This window comes from Lytechinus pictus, chromosome 4 (genome assembly GCF_037042905.1).
Source record: "Lytechinus pictus isolate F3 Inbred chromosome 4, Lp3.0, whole genome shotgun sequence".
Lineage (NCBI taxonomy): Eukaryota > Metazoa > Echinodermata > Echinoidea > Temnopleuroida > Toxopneustidae > Lytechinus > Lytechinus pictus.
Window position 1 is genome coordinate 9,801,068 of NC_087248.1, and position 21,878 is coordinate 9,822,945.

General features: G+C 37.3%; 2 protein-coding genes across 2 annotated transcripts; both read left to right on the forward strand.

The window, feature by feature from the left end:
• Nucleotides 1-954: 954 nt before the first annotated feature.
• On the forward strand, nucleotides 955-1,719 carry LOC129259591 (glycoprotein 3-alpha-L-fucosyltransferase A-like). The gene has a single exon (XM_054897864.2). The coding sequence runs from the start codon at nucleotides 955-957 to the stop codon at nucleotides 1,717-1,719; it is 765 nt and encodes a 254-aa protein (XP_054753839.2).
• An 11,645-nt stretch (nucleotides 1,720-13,364) lies between these two features.
• Nucleotides 13,365-19,539, forward strand: LOC129259055 (uncharacterized). Its single transcript, XM_054897324.2, has one exon. The coding sequence runs from the start codon at nucleotides 13,754-13,756 to the stop codon at nucleotides 15,803-15,805; it is 2,052 nt and encodes a 683-aa protein (XP_054753299.2). The 5' UTR covers nucleotides 13,365-13,753; the 3' UTR covers nucleotides 15,806-19,539.
• Nucleotides 19,540-21,878: the final 2,339 nt, after the last annotated feature.

The window sequence follows — 21,878 nt, forward strand, 5'->3', positions numbered from 1 at the left end:
AATGTAAAAATGTGACCGAAGCGAGCGAGGAAACTTACGCACCCTTTCAAAGAGGCTGGATGTCGTTCACCTAACCCGAATTTGGTAGATTTAAATGACCTTATCCAGTACTCACCGATCACATATTGAAGAAAATAGAAATATGTTGGAATACCTGGTCTGGCAAGAAGGTTAATTGGTATGTCACTGGTTACCATACATTATGCCACTAATTACTATTTTCCATATATTGTATAATCAAAGATGTGTACAATATTCACATCCATGCTTGGTCTCTGGCCTCTGAATCGGGGAGGGTTTGACTTTCAACCAGTCCCGAAAATCTTATTTATTTTCTTTTCTTTTATCCTTTCTATGTCTTAGAATTCTTTTCGAAATCTCAAGATGTTCTGTCGTCGCCGTCCACTGGAAAGATATATCATTGTAGTTACTGGTATGTTGTTCATTCTACTGATGACGTACGGTTGGACTAGGAAGTCATGGATGATGGATGAGGGGGGAAAAGAAATGAAAGAGAGAGAAGTGGAACCACCCAGGCTGGACCTACCAACCCCTCGTATGCCTCTTAGATACTTTTCTCGTGTCATACAGAACGGTGCATCCTTGGATGAAGAAACTCGACACGATCTTAACAAAACGGGGCCTCAAAATTCCAGTTGTTGGAGACAAGTTCAAATATGGAGCCAAGATATATATAACATCCGGCCACAAGGGATACAACCGTGTCCAGGAATACCCTGTGGTATTCAATTGGTCTTTGACACGAGCTATCAAACCTTGAAAGACAGCCACGCCGTCTTGCTCTATCATGTTTCCCATTGGAATTGGGATGAATTGACAAGCCATAAACCGAAAGGGCAAAAATGGATCTTTTTCTCTCACGAAAGTCCGATCAATACACGAAATAACATCATTCCGCCTCAAAAGTACATCAACAAATCATATGACTACTTAATGTCCTTCCGCTTCAGGGAGTCACATCTCTATGGTAGCTACGGATACTACGATACTGTCAATCCCTCGATTGCTTTGAACGATACGCGAAATTGGGCAGATGGTCGGAAAAGGAAAGTGGCCTGGTTGGCTTCCAACTGTGGGAACAGCCCGTTCCTCCACTGGAACAGAACAGGGTTCGTCAGAGAACTCTCCAAACTTGTGGATGTCGGCATGTACGGAAAGTGCGGCGAAGCAGGTGCCTGTCCCTCACGGTTTCAACAGGTAAACGGAAAGGACTATTTGTCCTCTTGTAACGATTTCCTTCGGCAGTTCAAGTTCTACCTCGCCCTTGAGAACTGCGCCTGTCGGGACTACATGAGCGAAAAATTCTGGAACCATGCCTACAACCTGGATTTGGTCCCCATTGTGTTTGGACCAAGCCGCGCAGACTACGAGGCGGTAGCTCCACCGAATTCATTCATCCATGTCGAGGACTTTGAAACGCTCCAGGACCTGGCCGACTATATCAACCTTTTGGACAGAAATGACCATCTCTATAACAAGTTCTTTGAATGGAAGAAATATGGGTCTGTAGTCGTCAGTAGAGAACAGTGGCTCTTTGAGCCTAAGAATATGTGTCAAGTCGTCAGGAGACTGTTAGCTGACGAGAAGGCAGAAAGGGAGGGTATCCAGACGCCTTCCCTTCCCGACTTAACAGAGTGGTGGACAAATTCCTGTCGCCAAAGCATTCCAGAATTTCCAATTAAGATGCAGAGACAATAGCAATGTAGTATTTAAGGACATGTGGAGATTTATACACTTGATGATTTTATATGAAAACTGGTATTTTTGTGCTCGCAATATCTTTCTCATGAAGATATCGTTGTCAAGCTATATGAATATTCTATGTGATTTGTTTAAAAATGTATTTTTGTCAACGCTTAAAATTTACAAAAGTTGAAAGTGTTCATTGGGATCTATGTCTTCATCTCAGAATGTTCTTTTTAGTCAAAGAAATAAGTTCTTGGTCTTAATTTCCATAAAACAACCCCATTTGACTTCCACCATTATATTTATATTTTTGTAATGGCTATTTGAATATGTGTCGACATTTTTTTTTTGCGAAAGGGGTAATGGTCGTACATCAGCCAGATTTAGTAATACCTATACATCTGTACATTTTGTCGACATGTGTTCTTGATTGTGAAATGACCGTGTATTAAAAACCAGATATGACAATATACACGGATGTCGACATGTGTTTACGAAGGATCAAACGATCGTCTATCAACCAAGTATGATATAAAACATGGGTGTCGACATGTGTTTATGAGGGGGCAAATAATTGTGTATTAAGCAGATATGTCAACATGTTTTTGTTGGTGCCGAGATAACCGTATATTAACAGCCACATATGACAATATGCATTGATGTCGACATGTCTTCACGAAGGATCAAATGATCGTCTATCAGCCAGATATAATTTTGAATAACTATATGTGTGTCGACATGTGCTTATGAGGGAGAAAATAATCATGCATCAACCAGATATGTCGACATATTTTCTTGATGATGAAATGATCGTGTAGTAAAAACAATATACATGGATGTCGAAATGTGTTTACAAAGTGGCAATTGATCGTGTATCAAAACCAATTATGATAGTATACCCGGGTGTTTGTTTGTTTTTATCTTTCCACCATGCAAAACAAATATTCACATGGACAGGAATATAGAGGTACATTGCAAATAAGAATACACAGTAGAAGCTGAGTATAAACAAACAAATGTATATGAAATAACATTGAAGGTAAATGATTTGTATAAGTAAATCATGGGTCTAAATAAAGCATTGATAGAAAAAAAAACGATACATATAAATATTTTAAAAAAAACAAGGCCATGTCGACATGGGTTTTGGGTAACCACATATAGTGTGTGATATTGTACTTTTGGACATTATTTTATGAAGGATTAAAATTGTCATGTAAAAATTACCTTTTTTCACCCTTTGTATTTCTAAAAGTCGTTCGTTAAGGCACCAAAATGGTGTATGAAGTACCGAGTTTTAAATGTCGGATTTTCTGACGAAGCGTGACGGTTCCTCTGATAACCCCTTTATATTTTCATAAATAAACCTTGTCGTTGTGTGTTTTTAGTCATGAATGGAACTTCAAATTCAAACCAGAGCTGATTAACCAAAACGTTAGTCCCCAACCCGGACGGGCTCATATTTCTCTAAGTCGTGAGTGACGTACTTCAAACAGCTCTTGTAGGAAGTTACCCTCCCACGAATTTGTTGATTTAATGGGCCTGATCAGGGAGTTATGGAACCTTTATTCTTTTACATGTAATATGAAATTAATATGAACGCATATTCTCCTATCAAGTGTCAAAATGCGGCGTTACAGGGGGGCAGGGAAGCTATTAGATATGCATCGTTACTTTAGTAGTATTTAAAAAGAAGGGGAGAAAGAAAATATTATTAAAAAGATAGGTCTCGGATTTGTAACTTTACAGGGCCTCTGAATCCCCCGTTTTTTCGATTAGGAAAAATCAGTGGCGTCATTATTTAGTTGTCTTGTACCCTTGTAAAAATCCCTTGTTGATTCCATAACATCCCCTCCTTTCTGGCTCAGCTATGATCAACTTCACCTCCACAAGATTGTCTGTAGATCAAAGAAAACGTGGGGGAATGCAACGTTTTGTTCTGCACCACATTCTGACATTTGTCTGACGTTCAACATTCTATCTATTCCGATAAAAGTTAAATGAATGAATGAATGAACGAACGAACGAACGAAATCAACAATAGGAATATAAATTAAATAGATGGATTTACAAAAGTATATAATAAGGGAAAAACAGAGAAAATAGTAGAGCCATGTCTGGACCCCATTCCATAAAGAGTCGTTATAATAACAAATGCACAATTCCTATAAAGGTTTACTATCAGCCAATTAAATTGAGGTATTTCGTCACATTTAACTGTTATCTGCGATTGTTTTGAGTATTTCAATCTATACAAATTTTTTTGAAAATATCATCAAAATGAAAATCGAGTGGAAGCGCTGTAATGCTGTGAGCCATCTTATTAATACCCAAAAGAGGTAACAATGGGATGAATACAGGAAACATGGGCGGCGCCACAAGTAGTGAAAGGGGGGATAAAAGGAATAAAAGGAAAGAAACTGAAATTAAAATGGGGAAGAAAGAATAAGAGTATAAAAATAAGAAGCTTAACTCTCTTTTTGTTCAAATTTTTGAAAGGAGGGGGGGGCGGCGATGTCAACTTCAGGTCGTCTTGCCCCCCCTTCCTATTCGATTCCTTGGCGCCGCCCCTCTACCGGGTGTCTCTGTCTTATAACAGTCAGGCAGAAGACAAAGTAAAGCCTTGGGTTGGTCTATACCGCCCTCTCTTGGTCGATGCATCTCATGTAACTCGCTAAATATTATTTTTAAGGTCAAGTCCAATAAACAAATAAATCCGAGTTTAATCAATAAAGAAAATTCAAATAAGCACAATTATAATGCTGGAAACTCACCACTATCGGACGTAAAAGAATGAAGCTATGACATTTTAGAATTTCGCTTATTTATCACACAACAGTTACATGCGCAACTCAGTGACATGCAAATTAGAGAGTTGATGATATCGCTCACTCACCGTTCCTTTTTTTTTATTGTATGAATTATATAATATTTCATTTTTGTTTAGATTTTAAAGTAAGGACCAACTTTATTGAAACACTAAGTTGGAATTATTCATAATCCGGAAGGAACAAAATTTTGTTTCACATTAATTTCACTGAGGGGAAAGTTAAAATGTTTCATATTGCACATAAGAAAATACCAAATATTCAAACAGTGATTGGGTGATGTTAGCTGTTCACTCATTTGTATACCAACCAAGATGTGCATATAACCTTTTTGCGAATTTAAGCAAATTCTTGAAATGTCATAACTTTTTTTAATTTTACTTCCGAATATGATGAAAATTTCAGTTTTGATCTTGGATGATTTTTTTGTTATCTTTTTATTCAAATCAACTTTTAACTTAGAACGACGTTATTGTTCTACAAACATAGACAGCCAGTATACACTTGATTGCTTTGATGCTCATGACTTTTTTTTATCTCAAACTGTATTTTTTAAAGATAACATGATAGATGTATGATACATGATCAAGTCTTATATATTTTTTCCGGTCATTCAAGAAATAACAATGTAGTGATATTTCAAAGTTTTTCATTATTTTGGTGAAACGGTCTTTCCATTTATTCATGCAATGAACAAGCTAGTGAGGTCATATCTTCACTTCTTTTTTTTTTGTATTAGATTAATTTATATTTCTTTTAAAATGTTTCTCCAATAACGAAACAAAAATGGATTTACCATACTGATTTAATGTAAATTGCTGCAATTTACAAGGTAGACATTTCACAAAAACATGTATGAAATAGTTATTATTTCATGTTAAACATAAGAAAAAAAGGGGAAGTGCGGATATGACGTCTGGGTTTATTCATGACGGCGTAAAAATACAAATTGACTCTAAAATTAAATAACTTTGTTAACTGTTATGATATGTTTTAAAGGACAAGTCCACCCCAACCATAAGTTGATTTGAATAAAAAGAGAATAATATAACATGCTATCATTCTTCAAATCGGATGTAAAATAAGAAATTTATGACATTTTCCTGATCGGTATGCAAATGAGGAGACTGATGACGTCATCCACTCACTATTTCTTTTGTATTTTATTATACGAAATATGAAATATTCTAATTTTCTCCTCATTTTCAAGTGAAACAAAGATTAATTACTCCCTGAACATGCGGAATTAGCATTGTTTTGATACTATATGGTTCAGTCACGTTGGTCCTTATTGTCAAATCTGTAAAAAAAAAATGAAATGTTGTATAATTCAAACAATTAAAAAAAAAATAGTGAGTGATGGACATCATCAACAATTTCATTTGCATTTCACTCAGATGTGCATATATATACCAGTTATGTGAAAAATAAGCGAAACTTTAAAATTTTATTATTTTACATCCGGTTTTGATGAAATTTTTAGCGTTTTGCTAGTTTGATTTTTCTCTATTTATTCAAATCATTACTTTTCTGTGGTGGACTTAACCTTTAATGGAACTTTTTCGCGGTTTGTGCAGTGATTTTTGCTCTTTTATTTAGATATACTTATCCCACTTACTCCAGACGTCCTTGGGTGTGAATCAAAACGAGATATAGCAATATATCTCCTTACTCAATAGTTCCGAGTAATCATTCTATTTATCGTAAGGATAGAAATATTCATGGAGGTGGGGTATTTATAGCTGTCATCGATACACTAACTGTTACTGAATGTCCTGAATTCGACTCTGATTGTGAGATTCAATGGTGTAATGTTCAACTTGCTAATGCCAAACCACTCTACATTGGCAGCTTCTACTGCCCTCCGAATAACAGGCAACATGGCCTTGATGGCTTGCATCATTCATTGAGCAAGATCACGGCAAGGCACAGATGCACTCACCCTAACATCATACTCGGCGGTGACTTCAATCATCCTGACATCAGCTGGGACAACCAGATGACTACAAATCCCGCCAGTACTATACCAGCCACCAGAAGCTCTTGGATATTCTACTTAACAATTCGGTGTTTCAAGTAGTAAGGGAGATTCCTGTCTTGTCCTGTTTCCGTTAATATCCTTGATTTAGTGGTTACCTCAAATCCTGCCCTGGTGTTTTATCTGGTGTATCGGATAACAATATTGTTACATGCACACTAGCTGCAAATCCCAGGACCTCTGTAAAACCACCTCGAAAGGTCTTCCAGTTCCACAGAGCTAACCAACAGCAACTGAAGAATGCAGCTGCAGACTTTACAACTGAATTTCTTCAATCAAATCCATAAATGAATTCGGTAGATGAAAACTGGAAAGCAATCACCAACTTTTTGAATAGGTGTATGTCTCAGCTTGTTCACTCCATAATTAGTAAGGGTAAGAGACATCCCCCTATGTTACTACAACCATTAAACGTCAGATGAGGAAGAGAGATAGGCTTGTTAAGAAGGCACCTACACAGTCCTGTCCAGAAGCATGGAAAGCATACAGGCAACATAGGAATCAGGTTGCTAAAAATGTGCATCGGACACGTCGGGATTATAGCAACAACATCATTGGGGAAAGCCTTAAAGACAATCCAAATTCCTAGTCTTTCATCATGACATGTCGATCTAAAAAAGCATTGGTATCCCAACGTTAATTGCGTACTCCGAACAAGCTTTGTGCTACAGCCTTGGATAAGGCAGAGGCATTGAATGACTTCTTTCAGTCAGTCTTCACTCGTAGCCAGCCTCAATCACATGTGCAGAAGAGATCATCTCCTATACCCAGCAATTGGTCACTTGCACATCCACAGGACTGGGGTTGAGAAGCGCCTTAACAGCTCAATCCATCCAAGGCTAGCGGACCTGACGAAATTCCCCAAAAACTTTTGAAGCTCAGTGATAAAATTGCTGCACCTCTATCAATCCTCTTCCAACAAAGTTACAAACGTGGTGTTGTACCATCTCAGCTAGTGGAAGCAGGCATTAGTCTCTCCCATACACAAGTCTGGTGAAAAGTGTGACCCCTCAAACTATAAACCAATCTCGTTGACATACATATGCAGTAAGGTTATGGAGCATATCATCCTGAGCGATACATCTAAGTACATAGTGAGAAACAACATCCTTACTGATGCTCAGCATGGATTTAGACGAGGCCTTTCAACTGCGACTCAACTAACCTCAGAAGTACATGATTGGTCTTCTATCCTTCAACGTCGAAGTCAAGCGGACATCATCTTCCTCGACTTCCAGAAGGTCTTTGACCGGGTCCCACACAATCTGTTGTCTTCTAAGCTCGCATTCTATGGAATCACCGATAACTGCTTACGTTGGATAATGTCACTCCTCGCGGAAGGTGGCAGTTGTTGTTGATGGAACAAAGTCAACATGGAGAGACGTAACATCAGGAGTGCCGCATGCATCCAAAATGATCTCCAACAACTGTCTAGTTAGTCTGCAAAATGGATGATGATTTCAACATCAAAAAATGTGCAGTGTTAACTATTACACGCAAACGCACTCCTAACATCCAGCGGTATTATCTGACAAATAGTGTAATCCCTAGAGTTAACAACTACAAGTACTTGGGTGTTACAGTTTCTTCTGATCTGCGATGGAACAAACATTGCCAACTCGTCCGGCAGAAAGCAAGTCGTACTCTTGGTCTCCTGCGTAGGACTCTTTCCTCTTGTACATGAGATGTGAAGTCGAGGGCTTACACATCCTTAGTGCGTCCCCAACTAGAGTATGGATATGAGGCCTGGAATCCATACACAGTCACAGCCATGAACCTACTTGAGCAAGTACAAAGATCAGATCGCTTCGTGTTCTCGGACTACAGGATTTCCACATCACCTTCCTCTCTTGTGACGTCTTTAACAAAATCCACTACCATCATGTCTTCATAACTCGTCCATCTATCATCACCCCAGCAACATTTTTTTACAAGACATGATCACAACTTGAAGTACATCACACCTGAATCCACAATCGACCCCTTTAAGTTCTCGTTCTATCCAAGAACGATAAGCATGATAAGGAACTGGAACAACCCACCCAGCTCAGCTGTCATACCAAAGGAATGTCCCGTTTCAAGGAGGCTGCTCTCCTTGCCATCAGCATGATGCAGCCCCTTGTTGGATCCCAAATGATTTAAAGTCACAAGTTTGGTTTTAACTTGCACTCGGCATAGCATGTTTTACTGTACATATACAAAATTGTTTTGTCTATCACCATTTCTGCACTTCATGACACTCCTTGCAGTGGCTCACTATTCATCATCCCAGTATAGCTTCTGTATGAGCTGCCAAAGGGATTACTACAGCAAGTATCAAGCAATAGATTTTAGTAATATACTCAATGAAAGTGCCATTAACATTTTTGTGGGACACGCTGTACTGTACGCTTGGCATGATCAAACACCGGCGGTGTAGATTTAACATTTGGGACCTTTCGCAATCCTCACGGACGCTAATATTAGGGTCCCCTAACACAAAAGTTAACGCTTAATAATACACTTGATTTTTAAGATTGATTGTGCATTATAGTCAATAGAATCAAACGTAGAAAACTGCTCTACAATCAATGCCAAGCTTTGTGTTACAGGGGGGTTACAGGCCCTACAGATCTGCTTTTCGTGTGCAAAATCCTTTTCCGCGACACCCGCACCATACATGCATGTATATTACGACTAATGGCTGGAGATATTCGAAATGCAGACCTAAAATAGATTATGACATGGATAAGAAAATGGTTTTTCAAACAAATCGAGTACATATTGAGTGAGGAAAAACTTACTGAATGAAGGCTTAGATATAGATCATTACAGTCCATCGAATCGATATTAGATTTAATGTGGATTATCGCTGATGTGGTTTACGGTACACCATGTGAAGTGTTGTAGAAACAGTGGATAGGAGAAGAGAAGAAATGGATAGGCGAGAAAGTGGAGATTAGAGAGTAGAGTATTCTTTCTTGAAAGTAGTCCTGAAAAGGACTGTAAACCAGGAAAGATTGATGAGTTGAGAACAGCTTGAGTAGTAGAGCTAGTGCGGAGATGCTGGCTTGAGTCGGCGAGTAGAGATGATGAGTAGTAGAGAGACTCGACGTTTCGGGCAGGTTGACTGTCCGTCTTCTCCTGAAGACGGACAGTCAACCTGCCCGAAACGTCGAGTCTCTCTACTACTCATCATCTCTACTCGCCGACTCAAGCCAGCATCTCCGCACTAGCTCTACTACTCAAGCTGTTCTCAACTCATCAATCTTTCCTGGTTTACAGTCCTTTTCAGGACTACTTTCAAGAAAGAATACTCTACTCTCTAATCTCCACTTTCTCGCCTATCCATTTCTTCTCTTCTCCTATCCACTGTTTATACAACACTTCACATGGTGTACCGTAAACCACATCAGCGATTGTACATACCACCATGCAAACCTTCAAACAACATCTTAATGTGGATTATTGGTGTATCACTGGCAATTGATTTCATGGGTCAGATCAACCTCTCCAGTCTCCAGCCGAACATTTCGCGTGAGTTCATATGTGCACACCATATGCAATACGTTTGAACTCGATCGTTTCTTTTTGTTTCTTTTGTTTCTTTTGTTTCTTTTGTTTACTCCTTCTACACAAACGATATGCCTCTCGCACACGATGTAATGGGCATTATGTTTTACTTCCCCCAGAAATGGGGGATTAGATTCAAATTCCGGGGGGACCACTTCCATTGATGAGTGGATACCAGGCACGACCATGGGGTTTCGAAAAGTACCCTAAACAAAATGGGAAGTAATTCTTTTCCAGATTATGAAAATGCATCTCTTAACAAGAATTTGGCTTGTGAAACCCTACAAGTATTGGATATATATCCTTTTTTTGTCAGCATTTTAAACATCGTTTTGACACCCTTATAACGTTACATAGGCCTATACGTAACGTACCTGCCCACTCTGTCCCCTTTTACGCGTGGTCGCTCATGGTATCCACTAATCAATGGGAGTGGGCCCCCGGGCGGCCTCTCGAGCTCTAGGAGGAGTCAAATGTGGCTTTGGAAAGTCGTCCTCAATCGGATATATCGCTGTTACCATAGTAGCAACCAAAATTTTGCACACGAAACGCATATTGAATGTTTCCGTCGCAGATGCGAAACGAAAAAAAAATCTCATGTCACACAATTTGCATATTGTAGTACAGAGTTTTACGCCCATGATGACGGGCCCAAAAAGTCTCTTCCAAAATCAACTAACGTCGTAAATAAGCGTGCGCGTCCTCAAACGAAAGGTCGGGATTATTGTTTTTGAAAACAGCACACAAACAAATAATTCTTGTTGTGGCCGTATGCTCATGATTCAAAATCTGAAGAACAGAAAGTGGTTTTGAACAAAGTCCTAGATCATTGTGAAAACAACAATGCACCAAAAATCCAAAAGTTCATAGCGAAATATTATTTCATCATGGTGTTTGAGCTTACAATCAGAGCAGTTTTTCCTAGACTTACAATATATCATAATGGAATTTTTAGCGTTTTGTTTAGTGAATTTTGCTCTTTTATTCATATACACTTATTTTCAGACAAGGGTCACCCCCTTAACTTGCGTGAGACTCTTGAAACCTATTATGTCGAAACGCCATTCTAAGGATATTCGATTTAAAGGAATCACCAGGGCGATTCGGATTGAAGGCGAAATCAGTTTTTATGGTTTCTCGGTTCGACATGACTGACTCCTAGCAAAAGATACACATTTACACTACAATCACAACAACTTTCTATTGGAATTTTCTTAAACACGAATAGGCAGTTATAATGATCAGACAATCAACGCGAAATCGAAAGCTATGTACATGTATACGCAGTCTCACAAGTTAAGCATCATTTGCAGGAAATCGACAAGTTGTTTACTTAATAATGAGAAAAATGCTTAATCAAGTTTTGATACCAATGTGTGCTTTATCATGATTGTGAGCATGTTAACCGAACATAATTATTTTCAAATATAAATCAGTTTTAAAACCCCAGTAGGAAGGAAGCCTAAGGAAATGTGAAGTTTAAGAAATAAAATTCTTATAGAAACCAGCAACTTTATAGGTAAATGTGTACTTTTTCTACAGCTGCCAAATTGTGCCTGACTTGAACGTGACAATTTATTTCGACCCGCACAGTAAAACTGCGCTTCGATGTAATGGAGACTCAATTCCATTTCTTCCACTCAATATAATAATAAAGACACACCCCTTCCCCAGTTAGAGATTACCATTAAAAAAGTACCCAATTCGAATCGTTCGATCTCTAAAGATGACCGGTTTGTGAAACATTTTCTCCTTTTGACGCAAATTGGTAAATTTGTAACTTCTTAGGTTAGAGCCCAACTGACGACCTCTCTTTGATCCGATTTCAAAACAAAACGCAAGTTGCCTAGTTTCCTGATAATAATAAACGAACATAATTGCATGGTCAGGGATTAAAAATAACCATAAGAATAGGCCCTGGTATTTTTTTTAAAAAATAGGGGGAATCGCAATCATTTATTTTTTTAGTGGATTCTTTATTCAAATCAGAGCCGATCATACGATTGATAACGTCTAAATTGTGGTTGCTTATTTTGTATTGAACCAAAAGAATGTAAAATCAAGATGACATTTCAATTTTGATAGCTTTTGTGCATTTAAGCTGTTACTGATACACAATAAACTTAATAACGATGATATTTTACATGTTATACGATGAATCAAACACATTTTACAGTGTTTGAGGAGAGAAATCGAAATGTTTATATTGATAAAAACAACTCTTAAAATAATGGAACAAAATGGAAATATTTTCAAATTGATTTTGCAAATGATAATTTACAAGAGAATAGGGCCTGATAGCGAGTGTGGATACTAACACTCTTAGAAAAAAAAGACGTACTTGTAACTCTTAAGGAGCAACTTTGGAATCTTTATTGGTTCTTTATAAAACCATTTAAGATTCTTGAGCACTTAAAGAACCTTTTTGGGAACCCTGTTCCTTAAGAGTTCCAAATCCGTGTCAAAAGGGTTCCAGTTTGCACTTTTTTTTCGAAGAGAATACGGACTCGAATGTGCAAGTCCAAATGTCATAACTTTCTTATTTTATTTCTTTCAGAATCAGTATCGTTTTATTTTTCCCTATTATTTAAACCTTTATATTGGGATGGATTCAACCTTAACCGGGCTCGAACCTCGTTCAGAGCAGGTTTTGTAATCAGGTAATAGGTCCATGTTCAGAGTTAGCACCAAACGATGAATTGTGTGCATAATGGTTACAGCGCCATCTCAGTCAGGATTCTGTGCATTGGCAGACATTCAACGTTCCTTGAAGGCGGGGGGAATCATAACTTTCCAGTTCACCAATTTCTATTCATCTTGCACAAAAACAACTTCTTTTGTTGTCAACAGTCCGATTTTTTCTGTTGTTAAGTGTCTGAGTGCCATACAGTGTATATTATATTGGGTTCAGCTTGAAATCCTGAAAGCTTAATTTCCTTATAACCAACTACTGCGTTGCTGTTATTCTAAAGGAGGTCACATGTCACGTATAAGCCTATTTCCAAAGGGATTTTAATATGTTACCCACCCTTCCCTATTAGGCCTTCGCTTGTTTCTGAATTTATATTTCAAAACTCGAAAAAAAAAACAATATGTAGTGTGTCCATAAAACTAAAACTAGTAATTCAGTGATGATCTTACTATGACGCATGCGCGTAAGTTAGAAAAATATTGGAGATTGAACCATGGAAAACGGGGTCAGTTCGAAGGTAAAAACGGACTCATCCATTTCGAATGGTTCGATGAGCATAATGATAATAATTGGGAGTTAACGAGACTGTGGGAGTGGGGGAGAAAGACGTGTTGCTAGCTGATATAGCCGAGATTTATACAGGGTGCTTACTACCCGACAATAGACTCTGAGTCATTAAAGCATGCCCTCCTCAACCGTCGAGTCACACACTATACTGCATGATCAATTTTATTATTAGCTACTGCTACCCAACTCGTTCTTTATTATGGCAATATCCTTGATCGGATCAGCATCATACGACTGATCTTCCCCAGTAGGGTAAATTTTCAAGTGATATTATATTGTCAACGTTTGACGTTATTTTTTTTTCTCATTCCACCCAGTAACAATTCGGTGTAAAAGTTGAACAGTTTCTGTTCACATGGATTAGACAAGATGTTTACCAGGAGGCAGAAGATCAAGTATGTCGTCTTGTTTTTTATCGTTCTTGGATTTTGTAACTATATAACTGAGTGGTTAACTTCTGATAGGGAAACTCATGGAAAGCGCAAAGCCGTTGGAGAGGCGAGTGATATTTTGCATGATCATGTTGGTGATATCAACCATCTGGTTGGGGCACGAGCTCTCCTGAATGGATCGTATCAGAGCATCCAAGAGCAACAAGGGGGAACGGTCAAACCGAACGTCAGAAGTTCAAAAGAGATCAAACCGGTGGTTTCCAGTGCGAACCTCACCTATGTTGGTGACATCTATTGCCAGGAGAACTCAAGGGTAATCGCTTTGGTGTCCACGTTGCCCCAGAGTACAGAGCTTCGGCAAGCAATTCGGGAGACATGGGGTAAGGTTAATGAGAACAGAGATTTGGCCATGCAAGTTGTATTCGTCACCGGAAACCCCATTCATAAAGCCGGAGAAGAACATAGAAATGGGCAGCTGTTGGAAGAAATGAGAACTAGAGGAGATCTTCTGCAGGGTGATTTTATCTACGACATTCAACCTAAGACGACCTTACCAGTGATGCATGGATTATCCTGGATTTTAGATAATTGCAAATATTTCCAGTATGTCATCGTGGTCAACGAACAAACTGCCGTTATACCAAAGAAACTTTTCGAACGCCTTGATTACTGCGAAAAGAATGGCGTCTCAGATTCCCGGACGTGGATGGGCAAGATAGTATCACACTCCAAGGTTCAGAGATTAGAGAATGGGTTGTTCTATGTCTCACATGAGCAGTATGCCGAGGAGTTCTTCCCTCCATTCTGCACAGATGAGAATGGGCACGTCATCACGAAGACAGTTGCGAAGCAATTCCTGGAGAGCGCGGTGAAACGTTCTTCGGTTGTCCCAATCGCCGATGTTTTCATCTCGATTATTTCAAAAGAGAGAAACTGGACTTTGGTGGAGGACGATATGTTTACGAGGAATCATCTGCGAATGGACAACATATGCGCGTCGCAATCCACAGTGACGATGCATATTCCAAAAGAACCTACGGAATTGATTGCAGCCTGGAAGAAACTTGGAAACAAGACAATGCTGAAGGAATGCGTGGATCCCGATCTCGATCTTGTATTACCCTCCAATGTGGACAATCGTCCTTACCTTGACCGAATCCTCTCCTACAAGTTCACAAATCCACACGTGTGTTACGACAGAGAAGGCAAGCCATTGGATATATTTATGATCGTGTTGATCAGCACGCCGCCAAATCACAGTGAAGTGAGAAAAGCCATCAGGGAAACTTGGTGTGGGCAGCAGGAAGTGTTGGGAGAGACAATCCGATGTGTCTTCATCTTGGGCGAGATGTCTTCTGAAACGGACGAACTAAGATATCAATTGCGCCAGGAGGACATCAAGTACGGAGATCTAGTTCGGGCTAGTTTCCAAGAATCATTTCAGAACCTCACCCTGAAAGTAGTTCTTGGTTTAAAGTGGATATCGGAAAACTGCAGACACACAAAATACTTTTACAAGGGGGACGAAGACATGTTTGTTAACTTCAACAATATCATCTCTTACATAAAAGGGTTAGAAAGTCAAAATCGCGGTGAAACTCTGACAAAGTTTTTCGTTGGGTCCCGCATGTACAGTAGTATAAGGTTTTCTCCCAATATACCTGAACATAAAGGATACAAGAGATACCATGTTCCAGATAAAATGTATTTTGGACACTTCTATCCTCCCTATTGCAGTGGGGGTGGGTATGTTCTGTCAGCTGAAACAGTACCCGATCTTTACCAGGAATCACTGAGGACATCATTGATCAATGTTGATGATGCCTTCCAGGGAATTCTCACCAAAAGGTTGGGTTATGGCCCCATTGGAAACAGTGGATTTAAGAACTGGGGAGGGAAGACTGACACGTGTTCGCTTAGGGACAAAAACACCATGACCATTCATGGTATCGGAAAAGACGCTAAGAACCTTTACAATGTCTGGAATACCTATAATGCTGAAGCTAACTGCACCGACTTTGGTATCTAAGGCCCATATTCTGAACTTGGGTTTAAATTATACCCTGGTTTAAAGTTGTGGTTTAATTATGGAGAGCCATTTGGGGCACAAATCCCATTCAGTACACATCAAAATTATTAACTCATATGACACCCAAATTGTTCATAATTGTTTGGGAATGATAACTTAAGTATTTTTGAAGTATTTTTCTTCATTATGAAAGCAAACTATTGAACATAAGAAATATACAATAGAAACAATTTTTTTGAATATTTGGCTCCCCATAATTTTAGCACAGAGTTAGAACTTGGTCTAAGTTAATCCTGACTTCAGAATACGGACCTAAATGTCTCCAGAAGTACCTTAAATTAGTTGCGTAAGTCTATTGCCCAATGGACATCTTCTAATTATATGTTTGAATATACGAGTTTCCGACGAAGGAAATCATTTTCTACGCGAAAGATAATGAGGTGAGCTTGAATACCACCCTGCAGTCATTTAAATGACGGAACCATATATCTGAAATTATTATTATTATTATCATTACTATGAACAAACATTATGTAGTTCATTGGGGTGGAAATAGACATCTTCCATTTGACAAAAACGTATATTCTTGCTTTTTTAGATACACTGCATAAGTTTGAATGAAATGTGAATTAAAAATGTAAATTAAAAGCTCATTTGAAATAGCTCTAACAAAATTCCACGTTATGGTAAAATAAAAGAGCCCGGATTTTGAATTATCATTGGGTAGTTATTGAATCGAGCAGTACTTTTAGTATTTGTATTCTTAAAAAAGAAGATTTTTATAGGTATCGAATGTTGTGTGTGGGTAAGGATTGTCGATCAAATCGATCACATTGGCATTCACGATATTATCGAAATTTTGAATTGAGATACTGCAATATTAACGGTGATTATTGTCTGCGTTGTGTGGATGATGTGGTTTTACTAATTTAGTTGGCGCCTCTATAAGATCGTGTTATATGTATATATCGTCATTATTTATTTTAAAATACTCTTGCCACAAGCATTTGTTTCAGGGTGGATAGATGCGTTTCTTAGTTTATTTGTTGTAAAATAGAATTTACGTGTAAATAAGAAAGATAAATTTAATATATCGAGTCTAGATACGTATGGGCCTTTATTCCTCCTTTCCTTTCCTTTCCTCTTCAATCGTCCTTGTCCCCTTCTCCAGATTGAAGAAAGCACTATAGGATAAATTTGGTATCAGTTAAGAAAAATAAACAAGCAGAAAAATATCTATCAAAATCGGATTTAAAAAGAGGAGTTACTGATTTTGTTTAATAAGTCAAGCAATACTGGTGTTGATATGTTGTCATGAACATGCAATCAGTGGTCTCATGATGCAAAGTACTTTTATTTCGTGAAACCTTATTTCATGTTTCATCCATTGTCTAGCCCATCTCATTCCACTGCTGAAAAGGGAACTGTTTCACCAATCTATGTGAATTACATTGTAACTGATGCCAAAATACCAATTTACCTACATGTGTGTAAATAATATCACGAGGTTTTTGCACCGCCATGCAGAATGCTTTCAAGAACATATAAAATGTATTGAAAATGCCCGCCTAATGTTCGTGAACAGCTTGGAGGTCTTTGTCGAAATTGGTAAACCGGAACAGCATTTCGTCTTATGTTTCGGAGCTGACGAAAAATTGCAAATAATTATATCGTTTGTCCAGAATCCAGGACGAAACTGCTGTTTTGATTCACCAATTTTTGACAAAGACTTCTTGGTTGCCCTTTGTCATGAAGGGTATCTGAAAATAGATTTTCTACATGTTTTATGTTATATAATCATAATAGAGCGTTCTGCGTAGCGATGCGAAGACTCCTTACTATCCCTGATGGTGCGGAATTAATCAACCTTCACACAGAATAAAAGGTCAATCCTTTTTTTGTTTATTCGCAGAGGGAAAACAAATGAAAATAGACTTAACTTACATATTTGTGAAAATGCAAAAGAAACAGTGCCGAGATAATTATTTTCATCCAATCCTTAACAACCCTATCTTGCATGTTAATAACGACATTCTACACAAATGTTTTACCAGATTTTCACCAAATTAACAATGATAAAATATCAATAATATAAAAACTACAAATGCGATCCACAACTTTTGTTTTCTTCTTGCCCTCTATACGCTGGTGTCGGGAACAGTGAATTAGTCTACGGATTGGTTTTGAGAATAGTTTTTTGATCAGGTACCACATACATATCATTTTTAGAATGTTATTTTAAAGAGTACGTTTTTAGATATATGATAATTATGTAGGATGCTTTTCTAGCTGTTTGGTTTTTTTTTTTTTTTTTTTTTACTAAAGCGATAATATACCATTGTACCGTTTGGCGACATAACTACGGCGACATGACATTTTTTGAGATGTCAACATTGGAAGACAAATAGCTCCCTTATGTCAACTGAAAAATGATGATATTTTGACTTGATGATAATTGCTATTCTTCATGTAGACATGCTTTTGATGTTTGGTCGACTTATTAAAATGAAATAGCTCGTTATGTCGTCAAGTAAAATAACGAATTAACGCTTCCTAATACCTTGGTCACATTTGATCTACGGCGGCCGTACGGCGAGTCGAAAACAGCCGTTTTATTAATTTTAATTCAAACCACCTATATGTAGTTGGTACACAAAATGTTAAAACGGCTGTTTTCGACTCGCCGTACGGCCGCCGTAGAACAAATGTGACCAAGGTATTATACTTATGTTTCATATACTGTATGTTTCGATAAGCATTAACTATCCATGATCATTCTGATGGGTCAACGTAAAAAGCAAAATGAATAGGGCGAAGAAAAAACAAGTTAAGAGAAGCATGTTTTCTTATTATATCCACATTCAATCCACGGACCTGTTTCAAAAAGCATGTTATAATGACAAATTCGCAGTGACAGTTTAAAGCTACTGAAATCATTTTACTTGATTGGCTGATTGTAAACTTGTTATAATGCAGAATTGTGCATTTATATGGAGCAGGACTCAAACCATTTTTTCCAGGAAACTTAATGTAAAATGTCTTCTTTAGGTGATATCATTTTTATCTTGGATTGCTGGTATGCATTTATAAGCCTATTAGCTGGACAATGCACAAAATGTATATTCTGATATGTGTAATGAGGAAAATAGTACATGGAGATTTGTTGATAATTGTTCACTCTCGCTATATTCATTCGAAAACAAGTGTTGTACCAAACGGTTTGTTGATTAATTTCCTGGTAAAATGTAATAGTTGTAGTACTAATTAAAAGCAGTCGAAAGTGTGTATGTATTTTCATATTCAATATATATATATATATATATATTTAATATATATATATATTCATATATATACATATTCAATATGTGTCAACTGTACAGGCATTTCACCTGTTCACATTTTAAAAATGGTTCTTAGACTTTTAAAGGGTTCTATATATTTTTGTACCGTATTTAGAATCATAAAAGGATGTAAATTATCTTAAACAACCACTTCAGAACCTTTGTTTAGGTTATCATAAAACAATTGAAGGTGCTTGAGCACTAACATAACTTTTTGGGGAACTCCTTACCTCTAGGGTTCCTGATACCGGACAAAGGGGTACCCATTCGTCCTTTTTTCTAAGAGTGTTGAGTTAACTTAATTGACAATGCTTGTATGTGTGACAGGTTTAGTATATTTACGATACGAATCAATTAAAGTGCCTTTCTGGTATCAAACCGTGCCTGTGTAGAGTCAGAAGCGTCATCACTGTAATTTCTTTGATGGTCATGTACAAGTAAGATGGATTCCTCTTAAGCCCATTTACATACTTGACTTAATTATTGGAATAATGAGCAAAAAAAAAATTTGAGGGGATAGATATGGCGTATCGGGCAAAATTTATACAAAAAAGAGCTGTGAGCGAACGAGCAAAAATTCGACATTTTTATTTTAAAAAATAAATTTTGTGATAGATTTTGACTTAATATTCAGAAAATAATATCAGATTTCACCCTTCTCATTTTCCTTTCATTTTTTCTTGGTGGTGATTTTGTTTGGCGGAAGGGGTGTGCTCTACTGTGCTCTACTGGATTTAATCAAAAGCTTAATAGCAAATTACCAAACACTCTTTTGTAGAAACCCTTGCACACATGGAGAGACATTTAATACATTTCCCTCGTTTAGGATCCGTTTGTTTTAATGTGATAGTTGATTTACTTTTATTTTATGGTTTCAAAATTTCATGGTGTCATCATTCAGAGGTAAAATTGTTTGGTAGACGTATCACTCGAAAATATCTGGAGTATATATGTAAGATGAAAAGGGTGTCAGGTTTCAAAAAAATGTCAGTGGGCAAAATGTCAAAAGGAAAATATATGCAGGAAAAATATCACCGGCAAAAATGTTTAAAGGTAAAATTTCTAGACACATAATAGTATTGTTAAAAAAAGTCAGGGGGTCAGGGGAGAATGTCCAAGGTAAAAATGTCTAATGAATAGAAATCTGGTGTGAAATTGTCTTACATAAAAAGGTGTCAGTGGTAATTGCTATTGATGACACGGACAGATCTCAAAGCACCAGACGTAAAAGTGTGGGAGGAAAAAAACAACTTCCAGCATGTTAAGAGGAAGGTAAAGTGTTAAAGTAAAATAAAATACCATTAAAAAAATGGATGTCGGTGGTAAAAAATACAAAAATCAGAGGTAGAAACCTAAAAGATAAATGAAGCTATAGAGTGTCGGAGATAAAACAAAAATGCCTGGAATAACAAATTTTGATGAAATAAAAAGTCACAGGAAAAGTTTTAGAAGAATAACATATTAGTGGAAAAATATTAAAGGCATAAATTTGTGAATTGAACGAAGCTGGTGATGAAATTGCTCCAACTAGAAAAAATGGCGCAAATCAGAAGAAACAATTTCAGAGGTAAACATATAATGCCATAGGAAAATATCAGAGGTACAATTGTTAGAGATCAAAACGTCATAGATCAAAATGTCACCATCAGAAATAGAATGAATTCATACCAGTTTTTGACTGCGCAGTGCATGTAGAGTGTAGTTTCAAATTATAGTTTTTCGGTTAGTAGCCGTACCTCTGACATTAATTTGATTGGGATTTCGTCATTAATAATGTAAAGCTGAAGGTAATAATACAGATATGAGGAGACATATGATATAACCTTATATCCATATCCCGATAATGGTCATTGTGAGTGGTAAACTAGCTCATATAATATTTTATCACGAGTACAAAGAGTGTGACTTTATTTTATTTTGATTTACTTATTATTTCTCCTGCTGCTTCATATACCAGGGTTTGGACAATGGGTTTTCGTTCACTGTGGTTAATATATGTTATTTTCTAAAGTATTCAATAAGTGAACGCTTCGTTAATGTTCAAATGTGTGTTATTCATATTTTCATTTCAACATTTTGTTCTTCAGTTAATTAACTCTCTCGTACTTCCCCAGTCCTTAGAGAATGGGGTTATGGTTGCAAGATATTAAAATATCTAATTAATAAAATGAAAGCTTAGACTTTTAATACATAGTATATAAGTATGTGGACTGATTTGTTTGTGTTTGCTGAACTATGCATCAGTCAGACCGCAGGTCCCTATGCTAATGAGCAAAAAGGCCAGATTCATCCAAATCATCTCGTGGCTGAATCCTCCTCCTTGCAAAATCTCGTGATTCGTGAGATTTTCTTTCTCTAAGAATTTACCTGTTTTAACCTCAAGTTAAATGAAATATTATTGCACCATCAGATAGAGTAAATGTTACTCTTTTATATTGGTCATTTATTTTGTATACAATATTTTGTTAAATAAGTAAATTTCTGGCCTGAAAATGTGCCTCAAAACTGAATTTTCTTCCTCTGTTTTCTTTTGCAAATTGTGCAAAACTTTTTATTTTGAGCCTCAATGATATTGATATCAACATAAAGCTGAACTTCTGTACTTTCTCACAATGCCACTCTTGATATGCAGCACCTTTTAATCGGGTCAAGATCACACTTTTCCCACCAAGGTACAAGACGAGATTTCTGAAATTTTGTACTTGCATGAAATCCAGAGTTCTGATTGGCTG

Bases quoted from the DNA above. Each gene is read 5' to 3' on its own strand.
- LOC129259591 (XM_054897864.2), top strand. From the start codon at position 955: ATGTCCTTCCGCTTCAGGGAGTCACATCTCTATGGTAGCTACGGATAC.
- LOC129259055 (XM_054897324.2), top strand. From the start codon at position 13,754: ATGTTTACCAGGAGGCAGAAGATCAAGTATGTCGTCTTGTTTTTTATC.